Genomic DNA, 15,297 nt, shown 5'->3' on the forward strand with positions numbered 1-15,297 from the left:
AACGCAAATTGGAGGAACAGGACCTTTTATTTCTCTAGATCAGCTTACAACCCAGGATTTGAACATTGCTTTTTTAAATTCCAAGTAACACTTTCATTTGCTTCTTTTCCCCCATCCCCCACCCTATCCACTCACGCATAGCCCCCAACTGCGCAGGCAAGGGTACAGAGGGAGAGGGAGGGGAGTAGAGAGGGACGGGGAGGGGGTGGAGAGGGAGAGTGTGAGGGGGATAGAAAGGAAGGGTAGAGAGTGAGGAGGAGGAGGGTGTAGAGGGAGAGAGAGAGGGAGGATTGAGAGGTAGAGGGGCAGAGAGGGGGAAGGGGTAGAGAGGGAGAGGGCGGTGAGGGGGGTAAAGAGAGAGGGTAGAGGGAGGGGGATTGAGAGGGAGGGGGGCAGAGAGGGAAGGGGTAGAGAAGGGAGAGGGGCGGAGAGGGAAGGGGTAGAGGGAGGGTAGAGGGCAGTAAAGGGGAGGTAGAGATGGAGAGGGGGAGGGGAGGGTGCGGGGCCGAGCGAGTTGTAGTTCCTCTCGAGCACGGAGCGTGCGGGTCAGCATTTTTTTCTTCAAAATGGATGAGCTTGAAGAACTAATTTATTTTTTAAAGTTTTCAAAAGATTAGTAACTTGGGAAATATAGGTTGAAATGCGACGGGAAGATATGTATCGCGTCCGCGGGGAAAATGTCAATCGCATGTGTGAAAATGGGAAGGCTGTGGCCTAGCGTTTGGAAGAAGATAGAAATTAAGGAGATTGACGGAAAGCTGACACAACCCTAGCCCACACAGGCACAAGAACAAAGGGAAGAGTTTTAGAATAATATAGATAGATGTCTCTCAAGGGCATTGGGCCGATACATAAAAGGTTCAATATAAAATTCCCAGATTCTACGGGGGCACTCTCTAGTAGACTGCTGTGACAATTTTTGTATGACTGTGGTCCGTCTGATGCAATTAATGTTAAGTTGACGGTGGTTTTGTTCCCTGGCACAGTGCTGACTGGGATTTAAACTTAAACTGTCTGAGCCCATTTCATGTCAAAATTACTTTTATCAGAGATCGGCCAATCTACCAACCTCGATTCAGAGTCTAATAAGCCTGTATATCAACCCACGTATCAGGTCCTCCTTCTTAATGCCATTAAGTGGAAAGAAATCACAGAATTTTCACGGCAATAAAAACAAATCAAAGATTTTTTAATCAAAGATGTATTCAAAATCAACAATGAAAGGCTTTTCTTACAGGATTGGTACTGAACCTGTCTCCTATTTTACAGCATATAAAATACATGCTATTGTGCAGGAAAACCTACAATCAATACACAGTCTTCTCATATACAAAATATACCAAAACAGATCAATATCTTCCGTAAGACTATCTAGAAGTATCAAAGTAAAGAAACAATGATTTATATACAGCCCTTGTCGCCTCATATAAAAGTAATAACCCCCTGTTTTTAGGCACATTTTATATTTGACAGGTCATTTCAGAGTCAGTTAAGATTAAGAAACAGTCTGCTCCTGGCCTCTCAATCCATTTTCTTCTGCATCGATGCTCATGCTGTCATCCCCATAGAAGTAGCAAGGTGGTCTTACAGGAGGGGCTTCAATGATTAAGACTCCTTCAGGAGACAAAGATGCAAAAACAGTGGCGGGGTTCACCTCGGTGGGCAGCCTAGAGAAGCAGAGAAATGAAAAAACATTGATCAAGATTTTCACACCACATCTCATATCCCTAAAGTAGTTGCTAGTTAACTCTTTGGCAGTTTATGCTTAATGTATTCAGGACATAATTAGGCCGAAGAAACATTAACATATGTAGAAGATCAAGGGTGCCCTAGGTATAGTTAATGCAGGTTATTTATTCCTATTGATGAATGGGAAAGGGTTAAGGTTTTGGCACAATCCAAAAGTTGGGGAGTGCATCAAAAAACTGTTCTTATGCTGTGGTCTCACATTTACTGCCTGAAAGGGTGATGAATCAAAGTGTTAGAGAATCAGAGTGAGTCAGTCAGGGGTTCCAACAGAGAATTAGAAAAGTATATGGGACAGACTAACTTATGACAGAGTGTAACGAAAATGAGGCTGATGAGAATGCATAACTAGATGAATAGACTAAACTTACCGAATAGCGAAAGGTCTGGATAGAATGGATGTAGAGAGGATGTTTACACTAGTGGGAGAGTCTAGGACCAGAGGTCAAAGCCTCAGAATTAAAGGACGTTCCTTTAGGAAGATGAGGAGGAATTTCTTTAATTAGAGGGTGGTGTATCTGGGGAATTCATTGTCACAGAAGGCTGTGGAGGCCAATGGATATTTTTGCAGTAGAGATAGATAGATTCTTGATCAGTATTGGTGTCAGGGATTGTGGGGAGAAGGCAGAAGAATGAGGTTTGGGGGGAACGATAGATCAGCCATGATTGAATGGCGGTGTCGACTTGATAGGAGCAGAATTAGGCAATTCGACCTATCACATGAACTTATGTTGGTTTAGTCTCGATGGGCTGAATTACCTTCTTCAGTGCCATAGCAATTCAATTGCATTGTTGGCAACATCATGTGAAATTGTTTAAGCTTGCCTGAGAAATGCCAGTTTAAATTTAATTTTGGCTTTTTTCTCCCTGTTTTGTTCCAAGCCTAAAAATATCATTGTTAAAGTTTAAAAAAAAAGATATATTTAATAATGTCATTATCTGCAGCAGCTGGATATCACGTGATCAACTGCAATTGAAGATGGGACTGATTGGGGTCTACCTTTTGTAAACAATCCCAGATACTTAGAGCATCAGGGGGAAAGGTGGGACAATGGAGTTAGGAGGGGGAGATAGATCAGCCATGATTAAATGGCGGTGGAGACGTGATGGGCCAAATGGCTTAATTCTTCTCCTATCACATGAATTTATGAACTTATTGAGAAATTAAATTCAATTAGGGAAATCCTGTAGAATGGCCATGGCCTCTGAACCGCTGGAAATTCCAGTAAAATGGCGGACTTCAGTGTTACATTCCGTCCCTTTCCACATGTCCCAATACATTTTGGTTGTGCTGCACTGCACTTTATGGGTGCTTATGAGATGCAAATTAATTACCAAGTTACTAAAATTACAATGTAACAACCTTCCAAAAATATTTCATTAACTGTAAAAGAATTTGGGATATACTGACAAATGATGCAACATGCTCTCTCCTAATGCGAGTTTTCATACTTGCAGCCATATTAAAATGCGCCTGCCATTCTCTAGACGATGTGCTTTATAAATCCAAACCCTGCTGAATACCATGAATCAGGTCCGATGTCTCAAGCAAATCTTATATTATTGTTTGGAGTATTCACCTCCATTTATTCATGAACAGGGTGAGTACAAGAGTTAGATTGGATCACTAAGGAACTCTATTTAATGCTACGTTTTGATCTGAGTTGACTCTAAATCCCTATTTATTTCAAGAACCCCGATCCTGCTTAATCAGGCGCAAATGTGAAATTTAAAGAAGATAACAATTTCTGTGAAAAATGTATTAAACAGAAGAATGTGAGGTCATAGATAGTAATATGTTCAATTAAATCATTTTTAGTATTTAGTTTTTAGTTTTTAGCTTTTTTTTAATGTATTTAGCTTCAGTATTAGTATTTAAAAGGGATTTTGTTCTTTTGCTTTGGAAAAAAATCTGTTTGCTTGAATGTCGTCAGCTGAAATGTTTTCATCTTCACATCAGTCTTGGCACAAACATTCTGTTGGCCTGTTTTGATTCTGAGGGTGATCACAGTATACTCATAGTTGGAGGCAGACATGTCTCTTAGGAGCATATGTTGCCTTCAGCACATCTCTGGATTCAACTTACTAAGCTATTGAACCAGATACTTTGAAGTTGCATGGGTTTCTCCAGGTCTTCTGTAACTCATAATTAAGGTGAGAGGGGAACTATTCAATAGGAACACAAGGTGCATCATTTGCACACGGAGGTTGGCACATATATGGAATGAGCTGCCAGAGGAAGTAGTTGAGGCAGGTACAATAACATCATTGCAACGATATTTGGACCAGTGCATAGATACAGGTAGGAAAGGTTTAGAGGTAGATAGGTGAAAAGCAGGTAAATAGGATAACCTTAGACAAGCAGTGTGGTCAGCCTGGAAGCATTGGGTGGAAGGGCCTGATTCTGTGTTGTATGATCATAAGAGGCTGACAGACCAGCAAACCTCTGCAGAGACAGAAAGAACCCCTAGGAAATGTTACATTTAGGGGAGACACAGGAAATCAAAAAGGATTGTTAAAAAAGATGTTCAAAACAACTTTCCAGTATCTTTTTCTTTGAGTTATGAGACAAAAAAAACCCCACTGGGGTTGAGACATGATAGAAACTATAGTTATGAGGAGAAATGTCATTATTGGGGTAATGACTCCATGAGTAGAGATTACCAAGAGAACATGCATACAGTACATGGCTCATGGACTTTACAGTCAAAGTAAAACATAGTTTGAATCTTGTTTTGTTTTGAAGTATGCAATATTGATATCTAAATCCTGTTGATGTTCAGCTGCACCTGACGTGGATACGAAATCAATTTTATACATGGGTCTCTGGACTCTCACTTTCCTTAAATGTTTATAGCTGGTTAATTTGATTTTTTTGTGAAAACTGTGTGTCTTTAATAAACGCTTTTCCAGAGATTAATAGGTTTTATTATTTGGAAAGCAAATTGTATAAATGTATTTGATGACAGCCTATATTTCAAACGCCGAATGTTGAATGTCATTTATTAAAACTCTTCCAGTAAAATTGTGTTTACACCAGAATTGCAGTGCATAAATTGGCAAAGTTCACAGGGAAAATGAACAACTTTCCTCAAGGGTGTATTACATCAGTGAACAAAATTTGGACCAACCTTTCTGTTTATGACAAGCAAAACTAAAATTTTGAAATGTACAACATCATGCATTTCATGGGCATGGGGTCATATGGACACGCATGCCAAGTTGTTGCTCAGTTACATTTTATTGCTTATTTTAACGTATGACATAATGAATGACAAAATTACAACATATGGCAAATGCTGAAACATATTGCCTACTATATCTGTCCAACATTGTGTTAACAGACCACAATGCTAAGCTCTAAATCAGTTGTTGAGATACTGCTGAGATACAGATCGTATCCTATCTTTATTTTATTTTCATGATTTTTTACTAGTTTTTCTCATGCTCAAGATAACACACAAAATTCTACATTTCTGCTCAAATCCTCACGTCTGCAGTCGCAGTTGAAAGAATGATATTCATCATTTTTACTTTAAAAGAAAACGTATGTTGGACTAAACGCTCCTTATTTTCAACAAAGAGAATAAACTTTGCTCATTAATCTAAACTAATGCTCTATTACGGCCAATACTGATAGAATTAAGTTCCAAAAAAAATTGGGTCCAATGTTATAAAATCAAATGTTTTATGGGTCTGATGTCATCTGTCAAAGAAGCATTTTTTAAATATATACTATTCCTGATTTAGTGCCTACAATGTTAACATATTCGTTTTTTTTGTTTGAACATTCTCTGCTGATATTTTAACTAATCCATCAGTGCATTTAAAATAAATTGATATAAAAGTGACAAGCTGACAGATCAACTAAACTCCTACTGCAAACATGGAAAAATAAATTATTGATTGCATCAATATTAAGAAGATTTAAGAATGTGAAAGGGAACCTCAGGATTTAGGGACATCAATTGGAAGTTTGACTGAATGATGTCAAGTCTGAAGAAGGGTCTCGACCCAAAATGTCACCCATTCCTTCTCTCCAAAGATGCTGCCTGTCCCACTGAGTTACTCCAGCATTTTGTGTCTACCTTTGTGTCCAATTGGAGTTTTGAACGGATAGTTACGTGGATGCAGTGAGACCATTGTGCTCCAGTTCTGCCACTCTAACTGCCGGTCAGGGCTTGTTGTGGGCTCCCTTTTGTTAAAACCAATGTGATTTTCCAGAATGATACTACAACTGGTACACTCACCAAATAAGGTCGGGAATTACAGACAAAGAATCTCAAGTTCATGGGTACTCTCTCTCTGTCTCTTTTCTGGCCCATGCTCAACTTGGACTGACAATGAGAACTTAAAAAAAAAAAACAAAAGGCTGCCAATCCATTGGCTGACACAGTAAACTTTAAAAAATCACACTAAGTCTGAGCTCTTCGAGGTATTGAATAGGAGTTGCTACTTACTGGATTTTCTTGGTGAAGTTTTTGGAGACTATTCCTCCTTCTTCTTGCTTTTCTTCATGTTTTCCTGAGAATGAGACAAAGGGAGTGGTCAGGGAAGTATCGAACATGCTCGGTGATCTCAACCCACAGAGGAATTTGTCGACATCAGCACTTCCGCTTTGGCCACTTAATTCCGCGATTGGGGGCCACGTTCTCAGCTGCTCTTTGGCCAATTATCTATGTGCTCCAACGTCACAATGATGTCTCTTGGGATTCTGATGGCCTGAACACTGGAACAGCATCTGGTTCAACCCACCCATGTTTCAACATCGAACATTCTCCAATGCAGAGCAAAACCCACTAACATTATAACACACAGTTGTTCTCTCCTCTCTCACCCTCCACCTGCCTTTGGGGACTGGGTGCATGGGTGTGAAACTGAGCAAGGATACCTCTTTAAACGACTGTCAAATTTAATGTTTCAACTTTCTCAAAATGAACATACCCCATTGAAAAATATTCTCCAATGATCCACCATGAAATACCCAATCTGGCAAATAACTTGTACTATTAGGCTGGCAATTAACTTTTCTCCAATACAACAATCTCCACCAATAATAGATACAAAAAGCTGATGAAACAACTTCAGTCTGAAGAAGGGTCTCCGCCCAAGACCCTTTTCTCCAGAGATGCTGTTTGACCCGCTGAGTTACGCCAGCTTTTTGTGTCTATCTTCGGTTTAAACCAGCATCTGCAGTTCCTTCCTACAAATCTCCACCATCTGATATTGAGTCAGCAAAGGAAAACACAACATTGGAAGCTCTCAGCTGGCCAGGAAGAAGATGGGTGGCGCCAGGTGATGGGTTAACCAGTCCTGACCTTGGTGCTCACAGTTTAGCTTCAGCCCAAGAGCAGTGGTCTTGCCCACCTCATATAGTGGGTGAAAGGGCCGGCTCTCCCTCTCAGCCCCCAACTGACCTGATATCTCCACGAAGCTGTCTTTGGTTTTGATGGTGAGCTCCTCTGGGGCGAAGCTCTGCACGTTGACACACATCTTCCAGGGTTCGCCGGGGCTGAGGCTGGGTGGGCTCCTGGTCTCAGGGTAGCCCGTGTAGCGGGCCGTGTAGTGGGGCGGCGACGGGCTGCCGGCGGCCGCGGCATCGCGGGCTGCTGCCCCGTTGAAGGACGACCTCAGCGGGCCGGGCCAGGTGGATGTGAGCCTGGGGCGAGCCCAGTCGGGCCAGTCGGCCGTGAAGTGGTCGGGGAAGGGCGACATGCCGAAGTCCTCCTCCAGGAAGCGAGGATCTCGGAAGGGGTCCCTGGTGCTCCTGTGCCTGCCGGGGATCTGGCAGGAGAAGGGGACCTGACCTTCAGCCATGGCTACGCACTCTCTACCCCTCTCAGCTCACCGACCCGCTGCTTTATACTGGCGTTGGGGGAGGCGAGGACGCCGGCAGTTGTCATCAGTAAAATCTGATCTATGAGCAATGCGCAGGAATGCGGGCCGGCCCGCCCGCGGGAGCGCTATCCTCTTACGTGTGCTGACCAAGTTTAGCCATCCCTCGCTTCGCCCTGCCTCCCCGCCGGCTATTTCAAGCAGCGCCGCTCATCCTTGTTTACCAGCCGCCGGCTCCAGTGGGCGACGATGTGTCCGCTTCATGGACCGCTGCCGGCGCTCGTGTGCTGACAAAAGTACTCACAAACCCGGCACTCACTGCGAAAAGTACCAAACACTTCAACTTGGGTAAAGGGCCTGTCCCACTTACGCGGCTTTTACAAGCGACTGCCGGCACCCGTGATAGGTCGCCGAAATTTTCAACATGGTAAAAAATCAGCGGCGACCAGAAAGACGCCACGACTCTTTGGAGACCTCTCCACGACCGTAGGAGAACTCTCACCACCATGCAGCCTGTATGGTCGCAAGAGGTCTCCTATGGTTGTGAGAGGTCTCCAGAGCCTTTCTGGTCGCTGCTGAATTTTCCACATGTTGAAAATTCCGGCGACCTATCACGGGTGCCGGCAGTCGCCTGTAAAGGTCGCGATAGTGGGACGGGCCCTTTACACGACCGTCTGGCCACATTGTCCCCGTCTCTACCAAAGGGAACGAACTGCAGATGCTGGTTTACACTGAAGATAGACACAACATGCTGGAGTAACTCAGCGGGACAGGCAACATCTCTGGAGAGAAGGAATGGGCGATATTTTGGGTCGAGACCTCTCTTCAGACTATATTATACTCTAGTATAGATACTATCATATTATACTTGAGTTTAATCAGGCCAAGTACAAGTGAAGTGCAAAGAGAAAAATACCGAATATTATATAATCTGCGGAGATACTCCAGCATTTTGTGTCTATCTTCAGTGTGAACCATCAGCTGCAGTTCATTCCTATACATGAGTAGTATGGGTGCAGTGTGCAGTGTGACAGTGTGCAGTGTGACAGAAATCACGAGGCAGACGCAATCAGGAGAGGATGTTTTCACTAGTGGGAGAGTCCAGAACTAGAGGTGAAAGTTTCAGTACTGAAAGACTTTCCTATAGGGACGGACTTTTCGGCACGGACTAGAAGGGTCGAGATGGCCTGTTTCCGTGCTGTAATTGTTATATGGTTATAGGAAGGAGATGAGGGGGAATTTCTTTAGTCAGAGGGTGATTAATCTGGGGATTTCTTTGCCACAGCGGCTGCGGAGGCCAAGTCAATGGATATTTTTCTAAGGCAGAGATAAATAGATTCTTGATTAGTACCGGTTTCAATGGTTATGGGGAGACGGCAGGAGAATGTGGTTAGGAGGGAGAGATAGATCAGCCATGAATGGCGGAGTAGATTTGATGAGCCGAATGGCCTAATTCTCATCCTATCACTCATCCTATCACCTTATGACCTTACATACAAGGTGCTCCCTGCCTCCCCAAACCGATTTTGATCGTACGACAGAAATACACAAAACCGCTGGTTATGGGAACCATACCGCCCCACTGGCATCAAAAGCACACACAACGGATAAGAAAGAACAGTCACTCAACATGCAGAGGGAGAGGAAACCACTTTAGCTGTGTGTTGGGACATACATCAGACTTTTGAAAGGAATATTATGGGAGTGCATTTGTAAGTAAGGTTGTCCGTAAGCTAGGTATCCATCACCGGAGGGGGTTTGTATTGCGAATAAAGTCTGTTTTTGAAGTTAAGACATTGAGTCAACCCATTCTTTAGTAGACACAAAATGTTGGAGTAACTCAGCAGGACAGGCAGTATCTCTGGAGAGAAGGAATGGGTGACGTTTCATGCCATGATCCTTCACTCAGTCTGAAGAAGGGTCTCAAACCAAAATGTCACCCATTCCTTCTCTCCAGAAATGCTTGGATAGAGTGGATGTCTTGGCTTGGCTTGGATAGAATGGATGTGGAGAGGATGTTTTCAATAATGGGGGAGTCTGGAACTAGTGGTCATATTAACCTCACAATTAAAGGATGTTCTTTAAGGAATGAGATGAGGGGAAATTTCTTCAGTCAGAGGGTGGTGAATCTGTGGAATTCTTTGCCACAGATAGCTGTTGAGGCCAAATCAGTGGATATTTTTAAGGCAGCGATAGATAGATTCTTGATTAGTACGGGTGTCAGAGGTTATGGGAAGAAGGCAGGAGAATGGGGTTAGGAGGGAGAGATAGATCAGCCATGATTGAATGGCAGAGGAGACCTGATGGGCCGCATGGCCTAATTTTACTTCTATTCCTTATGACCTTATGCGGCCTGTACCGCTGAGTTACTCCAGCATTTTGTTTCTATCTTTGGTGTAAACCAGCACCTTCCGTTCCTTCTTACACATTTCTTTGGCTAGATGGGACAATGTGGCTAGACGGTGTCCTCCTTGCTCATCTTACCTTCTCACAATTCTGGAAATTATTGTTGTGCAGTCAGACTACATTTAGATGGATTCACAGTGTGACTTACTCTGAGTGGTGCCAGTTTGGGCTTTGGAGTTTGCCCCAACAAGTCCATGCATCATGTTTAAACAGAAAGTGCTGGAAATACCTGCGGAGAAATGACCTGGCAATATCTCTGTTTATCAAAGAGTCATTGGCCTGAAAGGTCAAGTTATTTCTTCTGCACATGGAAGCTGCCATATGTTCTCCATGTCATCCTGTGATTTACCCATGAGACTCCTGTTATCTCCTACATCCCAGCAGCTGTGAGTTGGTAGGTCAATTGCCAAGCCTACACTGACCCTGGTGTGGGTGAGATGAAGAGTCTGGGTATTGATTGGAATGTGGGGGGAAAAGGTTACATTGAGAATGAGACCCGGTCCGATCCGTAACCTGCTTGGGTTTTCTGTGAGATCTTCGGTTTTCTCTCACTCTTTAAAGACACAGAGGGTTGTAGATTAATTGGCTTGGTGTAAATGTAAACATTGTCCCTATTGTAGGATACTGTAATGTGCGGGGATCGCTGGTCGGTGAGGACTTGGTGGGCCGAGGATGGATTCAATGTGCGGAAATGGCCTTCTTTGCTAACTGTTTTGTATAGGTGTTTTGAGAATTTAATTTAAATCATTTGTGGTAAATAACTTAGAATATCCCATGGTTGAAAAGTTTTTTCTTCTTCTTAGGCAGTCCTTTGAGAATAACTTGCTTCCACTCAGATTTTGCGGATTCTGAGGTGTCTGACGAGACCAATGTGGGAACCTCAGACCCTTCTGTCTATTAATTATTGCAATCAAAAGAAAACATGAGGTAGTTGCCCAATGGATTATAATGAATTTGACCATCATAAAGTAATGTATCTTCTACATTTCAGAAACTCATCATTATATTACAAGGCTAGGAACAAATGAAGCTTGGTTTTCATGGAGCTAGTAGGTGATCATATTAAACTTACCCATCTACTAACTTTGTTTTGACTTCACCATTTGTCGTATATATTTAGTACATGGAGCCTATTTGGAAGAAAGTTTCTCAGAGGTGGGTTTCCTTGAAAAAAAATGGGACCATTTCAGTAGTGTTTGACACCAGAGATATTAAGCTGCTGCCTCACAACTCCAACAACTTGGGTTTACTCTGAATTCTGACATGCTCTCTGTGTAGTTTGTACATTCTCCCTGTGACTGCATGGGCTTTTTCCATGTGCTCCAGTTTCCTCCAATATCCCAACACAAAGAGTTGATCGGTTAATTGGCCTCTGTAAATTGTCCCTAGTGTATGGGGAGGGGAGTAGTTGAATCTTGTGTGGTGGCATTTATGGGAACTCAGGAAAAATAGAGCGGGCATGTGAATGGGTGCCTGATGTTCGGCATGGACTTGTTTCCATGCTGTGGGACTCTGTGAAACTATAGTTCTCCGACTAGTTTCACTGTCCTCCTGATTAATTTAACTGATTGTATGCCTCGTTGTCATCTTCCCCTCAGTTTACAATGAACCATTTCCATTTCCTTGTGTCTGTTTTGATCTGTCATTTTCACACCTTACTGTTCCATGTCTCTTGTCTCCCTCTCCCCTCTCACCCATTCCCTTTCTCCAGAGATGCTGCCTGTCCCGCGGAGTTACAAGATAGACACAAAATGCTGGAGTAATTCAGCGGGACAGGCAGCATCTCTGGCGAGAAGGAATGGGTAATGTTTCGGGTCGAGACCTTTCTTCAGACTTCACGTTCTCTTGGGATGACAAGGCAGCAGGCAGGTCGTGCAACGTTGAGAATAATGAGGGCAGCGACTGCAGGCCAGATCCAGCCCAGTGTGTGCTCTTAGGTGAATAAGATGGGAGAGTCATCCCTCATTCCAATAGTGTAGGTCCTTCAACAGCATTACGTTCCAGGGTGTCTCTGACTAACAAAATGTAGAACAAAATGTAGATAAACCCTCTGAAGAAGGGTTTCGACCTGAAACGTTGCCTATTTCCTTCGCTCCATAGATGCTGCCTCACCCGCTGAGTTTCTCCAGCACTTTTGTCTACCTTTGATTTTCCAGCATCTGCAGTTCCTTCTTAATCAAAATGTAGATCAAGATGAGTGAGGATGTGAAACCTGTGATCAGAGAGCAGTCAGTTTAAATTTACAATGTTGTAACATGCAGGCAAAATGTAAACGAGAGTATCACCTTGTTGCATAGCAGTACCTCTTGAGTATATGGAAATTGTTTGAAAAACATCTAACGGCAGGAAATGTTGAATTTCTTATAATTTACATGTTACAGGACTTAAATAAAGTAGGATAAAGTCAATATTAATTATATCTGTAAACATCAGTCTCTATTTTTCTCTTGTTAGACTAATGGGTTTGGTTTATTTAAACTGCACCTTTCCTGTCCATTGAGCTGTAATCTTAGAATGATGCAGACATTTTGTTCAGAATGACTCAGCTCGTATACACTTTCTCTTTTCTAACATCACTGCAGCTTAATTCAGATCACAGCCTGGGATCCCATATCCATATTTTTATAGTTCTATTTAACAATGTCACTTTGGCAAGATAATCAAGCAGAAATGATTTGACAAATTGTGTTTATGGCCACTTCATTTCAATCTAGGGGCCCTGCTGTTTAACAACACCACAGAAGAAGAACAAAACAGCAGGGAAGCACTTTACATTTCCAGATTCAAATCATTTGCTTGACTGGGAATCAAGTCAAACGCGGCACTACTGATGCTTCCATTCCCCAACTAACTTCTGAGGAACAACTGACCTTGGAAAACAGTTGATTCCACTGTGTAAATATCACACTGTAAGTACAAATTGAAAATTTGCTGTTGGAGGGGAGGTCAAGGGCACAAAACATTTAAGTGCCAACTAGCTGCCCTGGGGAAAGTCATGTCATGGGTTTCTGTCCAGGATTGTGGACCAGAAACATTTTCACAGCCTAAAGGATGTTCTACACAAAAATGTCCTTGAGCTGCATATTTTATTTCAGGCTGTAAGTACAGCTAACTCATGCAATGATAGCAGTGCATCACTTAGCATATCCAGCAAGGTCTTCTGGCCAGTTTAATGACTCAACTATTACATTGTGTGAACCTCCGTGCAGAACTGGTGTCATTTGATCAGAGAAATGACTCTTTTACGTTGTAACATCACACCAAGTGGTTGCGGTCTTTTTACTGGGTACCCCCTCTGCCTTCTCTGATAAGGACAGTATGTTGTGAAGAGGAATCCAAGGGTGGGGAAAATAAACGATCAAACTCTCACTCAACAGTAATAGCTATGAATGAAAAATATCTTACAAATTATTTTTAATCAACTTTTAGAGTCAAAGAGTCTTACAGAGTGGAAACAAGCCCTTTGGTCCAACTTGCTCACACCGGCCAACATGTCCCATCTACACTAGTCCCACCTGCCCGCATTTGGCCCATATCCTTTTATTGATGATCTCAATGGCACAGCAGATAAGACCCTGGCAGAAGTTAGTATTTTAAAGAATTTCACTATTCAGGAAAGAACTTCTCAGGAAGCGGAAAGTTCAAAATGTATTACCTTTTGAATGAATGAATGAATGTATGAATGAATGATTGAATGGATGAATACGTTTGTTGTCATTGCACAACACTGTGCAACGAAATTCCATTACACCTCCTCCGGTTAAAAAATACAAACACGATAACCATTGACACATATGTACACTTATTAGTAAAATAATAAATAAGTATTTAAAAAGAATTTAAAAGAATTTGGTGGCATTTCTTGGAATTACATTTTGCTTCCCTAGTGTTCTCTGTTGGAATTTAGCTCTTTTATCGCACATGGGTAGAAACTATTTTTTAGTCTACTGGTACGAGCCTTCAGAGACCTGAATCACCAGAGACCTGAATCACCAGAGACCTGAATCGCTTCCCAGAGGGTAGCAGAGTGAAAAGGTGGTTGGCAGGGTGGGATGTGTCCTGCTTGATATTTGTGGTCCAGCGCAAGCATCGGGCCCTGTATATATCATCCAAGGAGGGCAGTTGAGCGTTTGTAATGCTCTGTGCAGTTTTTATAATTCCCTGCAGCGCCCTCCTCTCAGCCACAGTACAGGTAGCAAACCACACCAGGATTCCATAGGAGAGGATACTTTCCACGGCGCATCGGTAGAAGGACAGCAGCAGCGGCTGTGAGACGTTTGCTCTCCGCAGAGACCTCAGGAAATACAGCCGCTGCTGTGACTTCTTCACGAGAGTGACGGTGTTCATTTGCCATTTGAGGTCCTGGGAGATATTTATTCCCAGGAACTTAAAGCCAGTGACTCTCTCCACCATGTCTCCTTTGATGTATAAGGGAGCAGGTTCCTCTCTCCTCTTCCTCCTGAAGTCAACGACCAGTTCTTTTGTCTTTGATGGGTTGAGTACCAGGTTGTTTTTGGTACACCAGACAGTCAGTTTTTGGACTTCATCTCTGTAGGCAGACTCGTCGTTGTTGTTTATCAGTCCCACCACAGTCGTGTCGTCCACAAACTTGATGATCCTGTTTGTACTGTGTGTTGGTGTGCAGTCATAAGTGTATATTGTATACAAGATGGTACTCAGCACACAACCTTGTGGCGCTCCTGTGCTGAGCGTCAGGACTGGGGAGTAATTGGACCCCATCCTGACAGTCTGTGGGCGGTCTGTTAAGAAGTCCTTCATCCATCTGCATGTGTTTGCATTAACACCCTGATCAGACAGTTTGTCCACCATTCTGCTGGGGATGATGGTATTAAATGCAGAACTAAAATCTACAAATAACATCCTCACATATGAGCCAGGGCGCTCCAGATGTGCCAGTGCAGAATGTAGAGCTATGTTGATGGCATCTTCCGTTGACCTATTAGCTCTATATGCAAACTGATGCTGATCCAGGGTGGATGGGAGTGAGGACTTAATGTGGGCCAGGACCAGCCGTTCAAAACATTTCATCACCGTTGAAGTGAGAGCAACAAGTCTATAGTCATTCAAGCTGGTAATAGATGTTTTTATGGGTACAGGCACGACAGTAGCAGTTTTGAAACATTTAGGGACAGTGCACGTTGACAGAGAGAGGTTAAAGATGTCGCTAAAAACCTCCGCTAACTGGTCTGCACAGTCCCGCAATACTCTCCCTGGGATGCCATCTGGGCCAGCAGCCTTCCTGGGGTTGACCCTGCGGAGTGCTCTTCTGACGTCCTCCGTACTCACAGT

The 15,297-nt window shown here is 43.1% G+C and overlaps 1 protein-coding gene across 1 annotated transcript; it reads right to left on the bottom strand.

Annotated features, from left to right (window-relative positions):
- Positions 1-1,168: 1,168 nt before the first annotated feature.
- On the bottom strand, positions 1,169-7,792 carry hspb8 (heat shock protein b8). Its single transcript, XM_055655577.1, has 3 exons — positions 7,164-7,792; positions 6,207-6,270; positions 1,169-1,667 (listed from the first exon to the last, which is right to left on the bottom strand). Exons 1-3 carry the CDS (start codon positions 7,561-7,563, stop codon positions 1,496-1,498), a joined length of 636 nt encoding a protein of 211 aa, XP_055511552.1. The 5' UTR covers positions 7,564-7,792; the 3' UTR covers positions 1,169-1,495.
- Between the last annotated feature and the right edge of the window lie 7,505 nt (positions 7,793-15,297).

The sequence above is a fragment of the Leucoraja erinacea genome, chromosome 25 (genome assembly GCF_028641065.1).
Source record: "Leucoraja erinacea ecotype New England chromosome 25, Leri_hhj_1, whole genome shotgun sequence".
NCBI classification, from domain to species: Eukaryota; Metazoa; Chordata; class Chondrichthyes; order Rajiformes; family Rajidae; genus Leucoraja; species Leucoraja erinaceus.

Excerpts from the sequence above, each read along its gene's own strand:
- hspb8 (XM_055655577.1), bottom strand. The coding sequence starts at position 7,563 with ATGGCTGAAGGTCAGGTCCCCTTCTCCTGCCAGATCCCCGGCAGGCAC. Across the intron at positions 6,271-7,163 it reads CAGCTTCGTGGAGATATCAG|GAAAACATGAAGAAAAGCAA; the intron begins GTCAGTTGGGGG and ends TCTCATTCTCAG. Across the intron at positions 1,668-6,206 it reads AACTTCACCAAGAAAATCCA|GCTGCCCACCGAGGTGAACC; the intron begins GTAAGTAGCAAC and ends CTGCTTCTCTAG.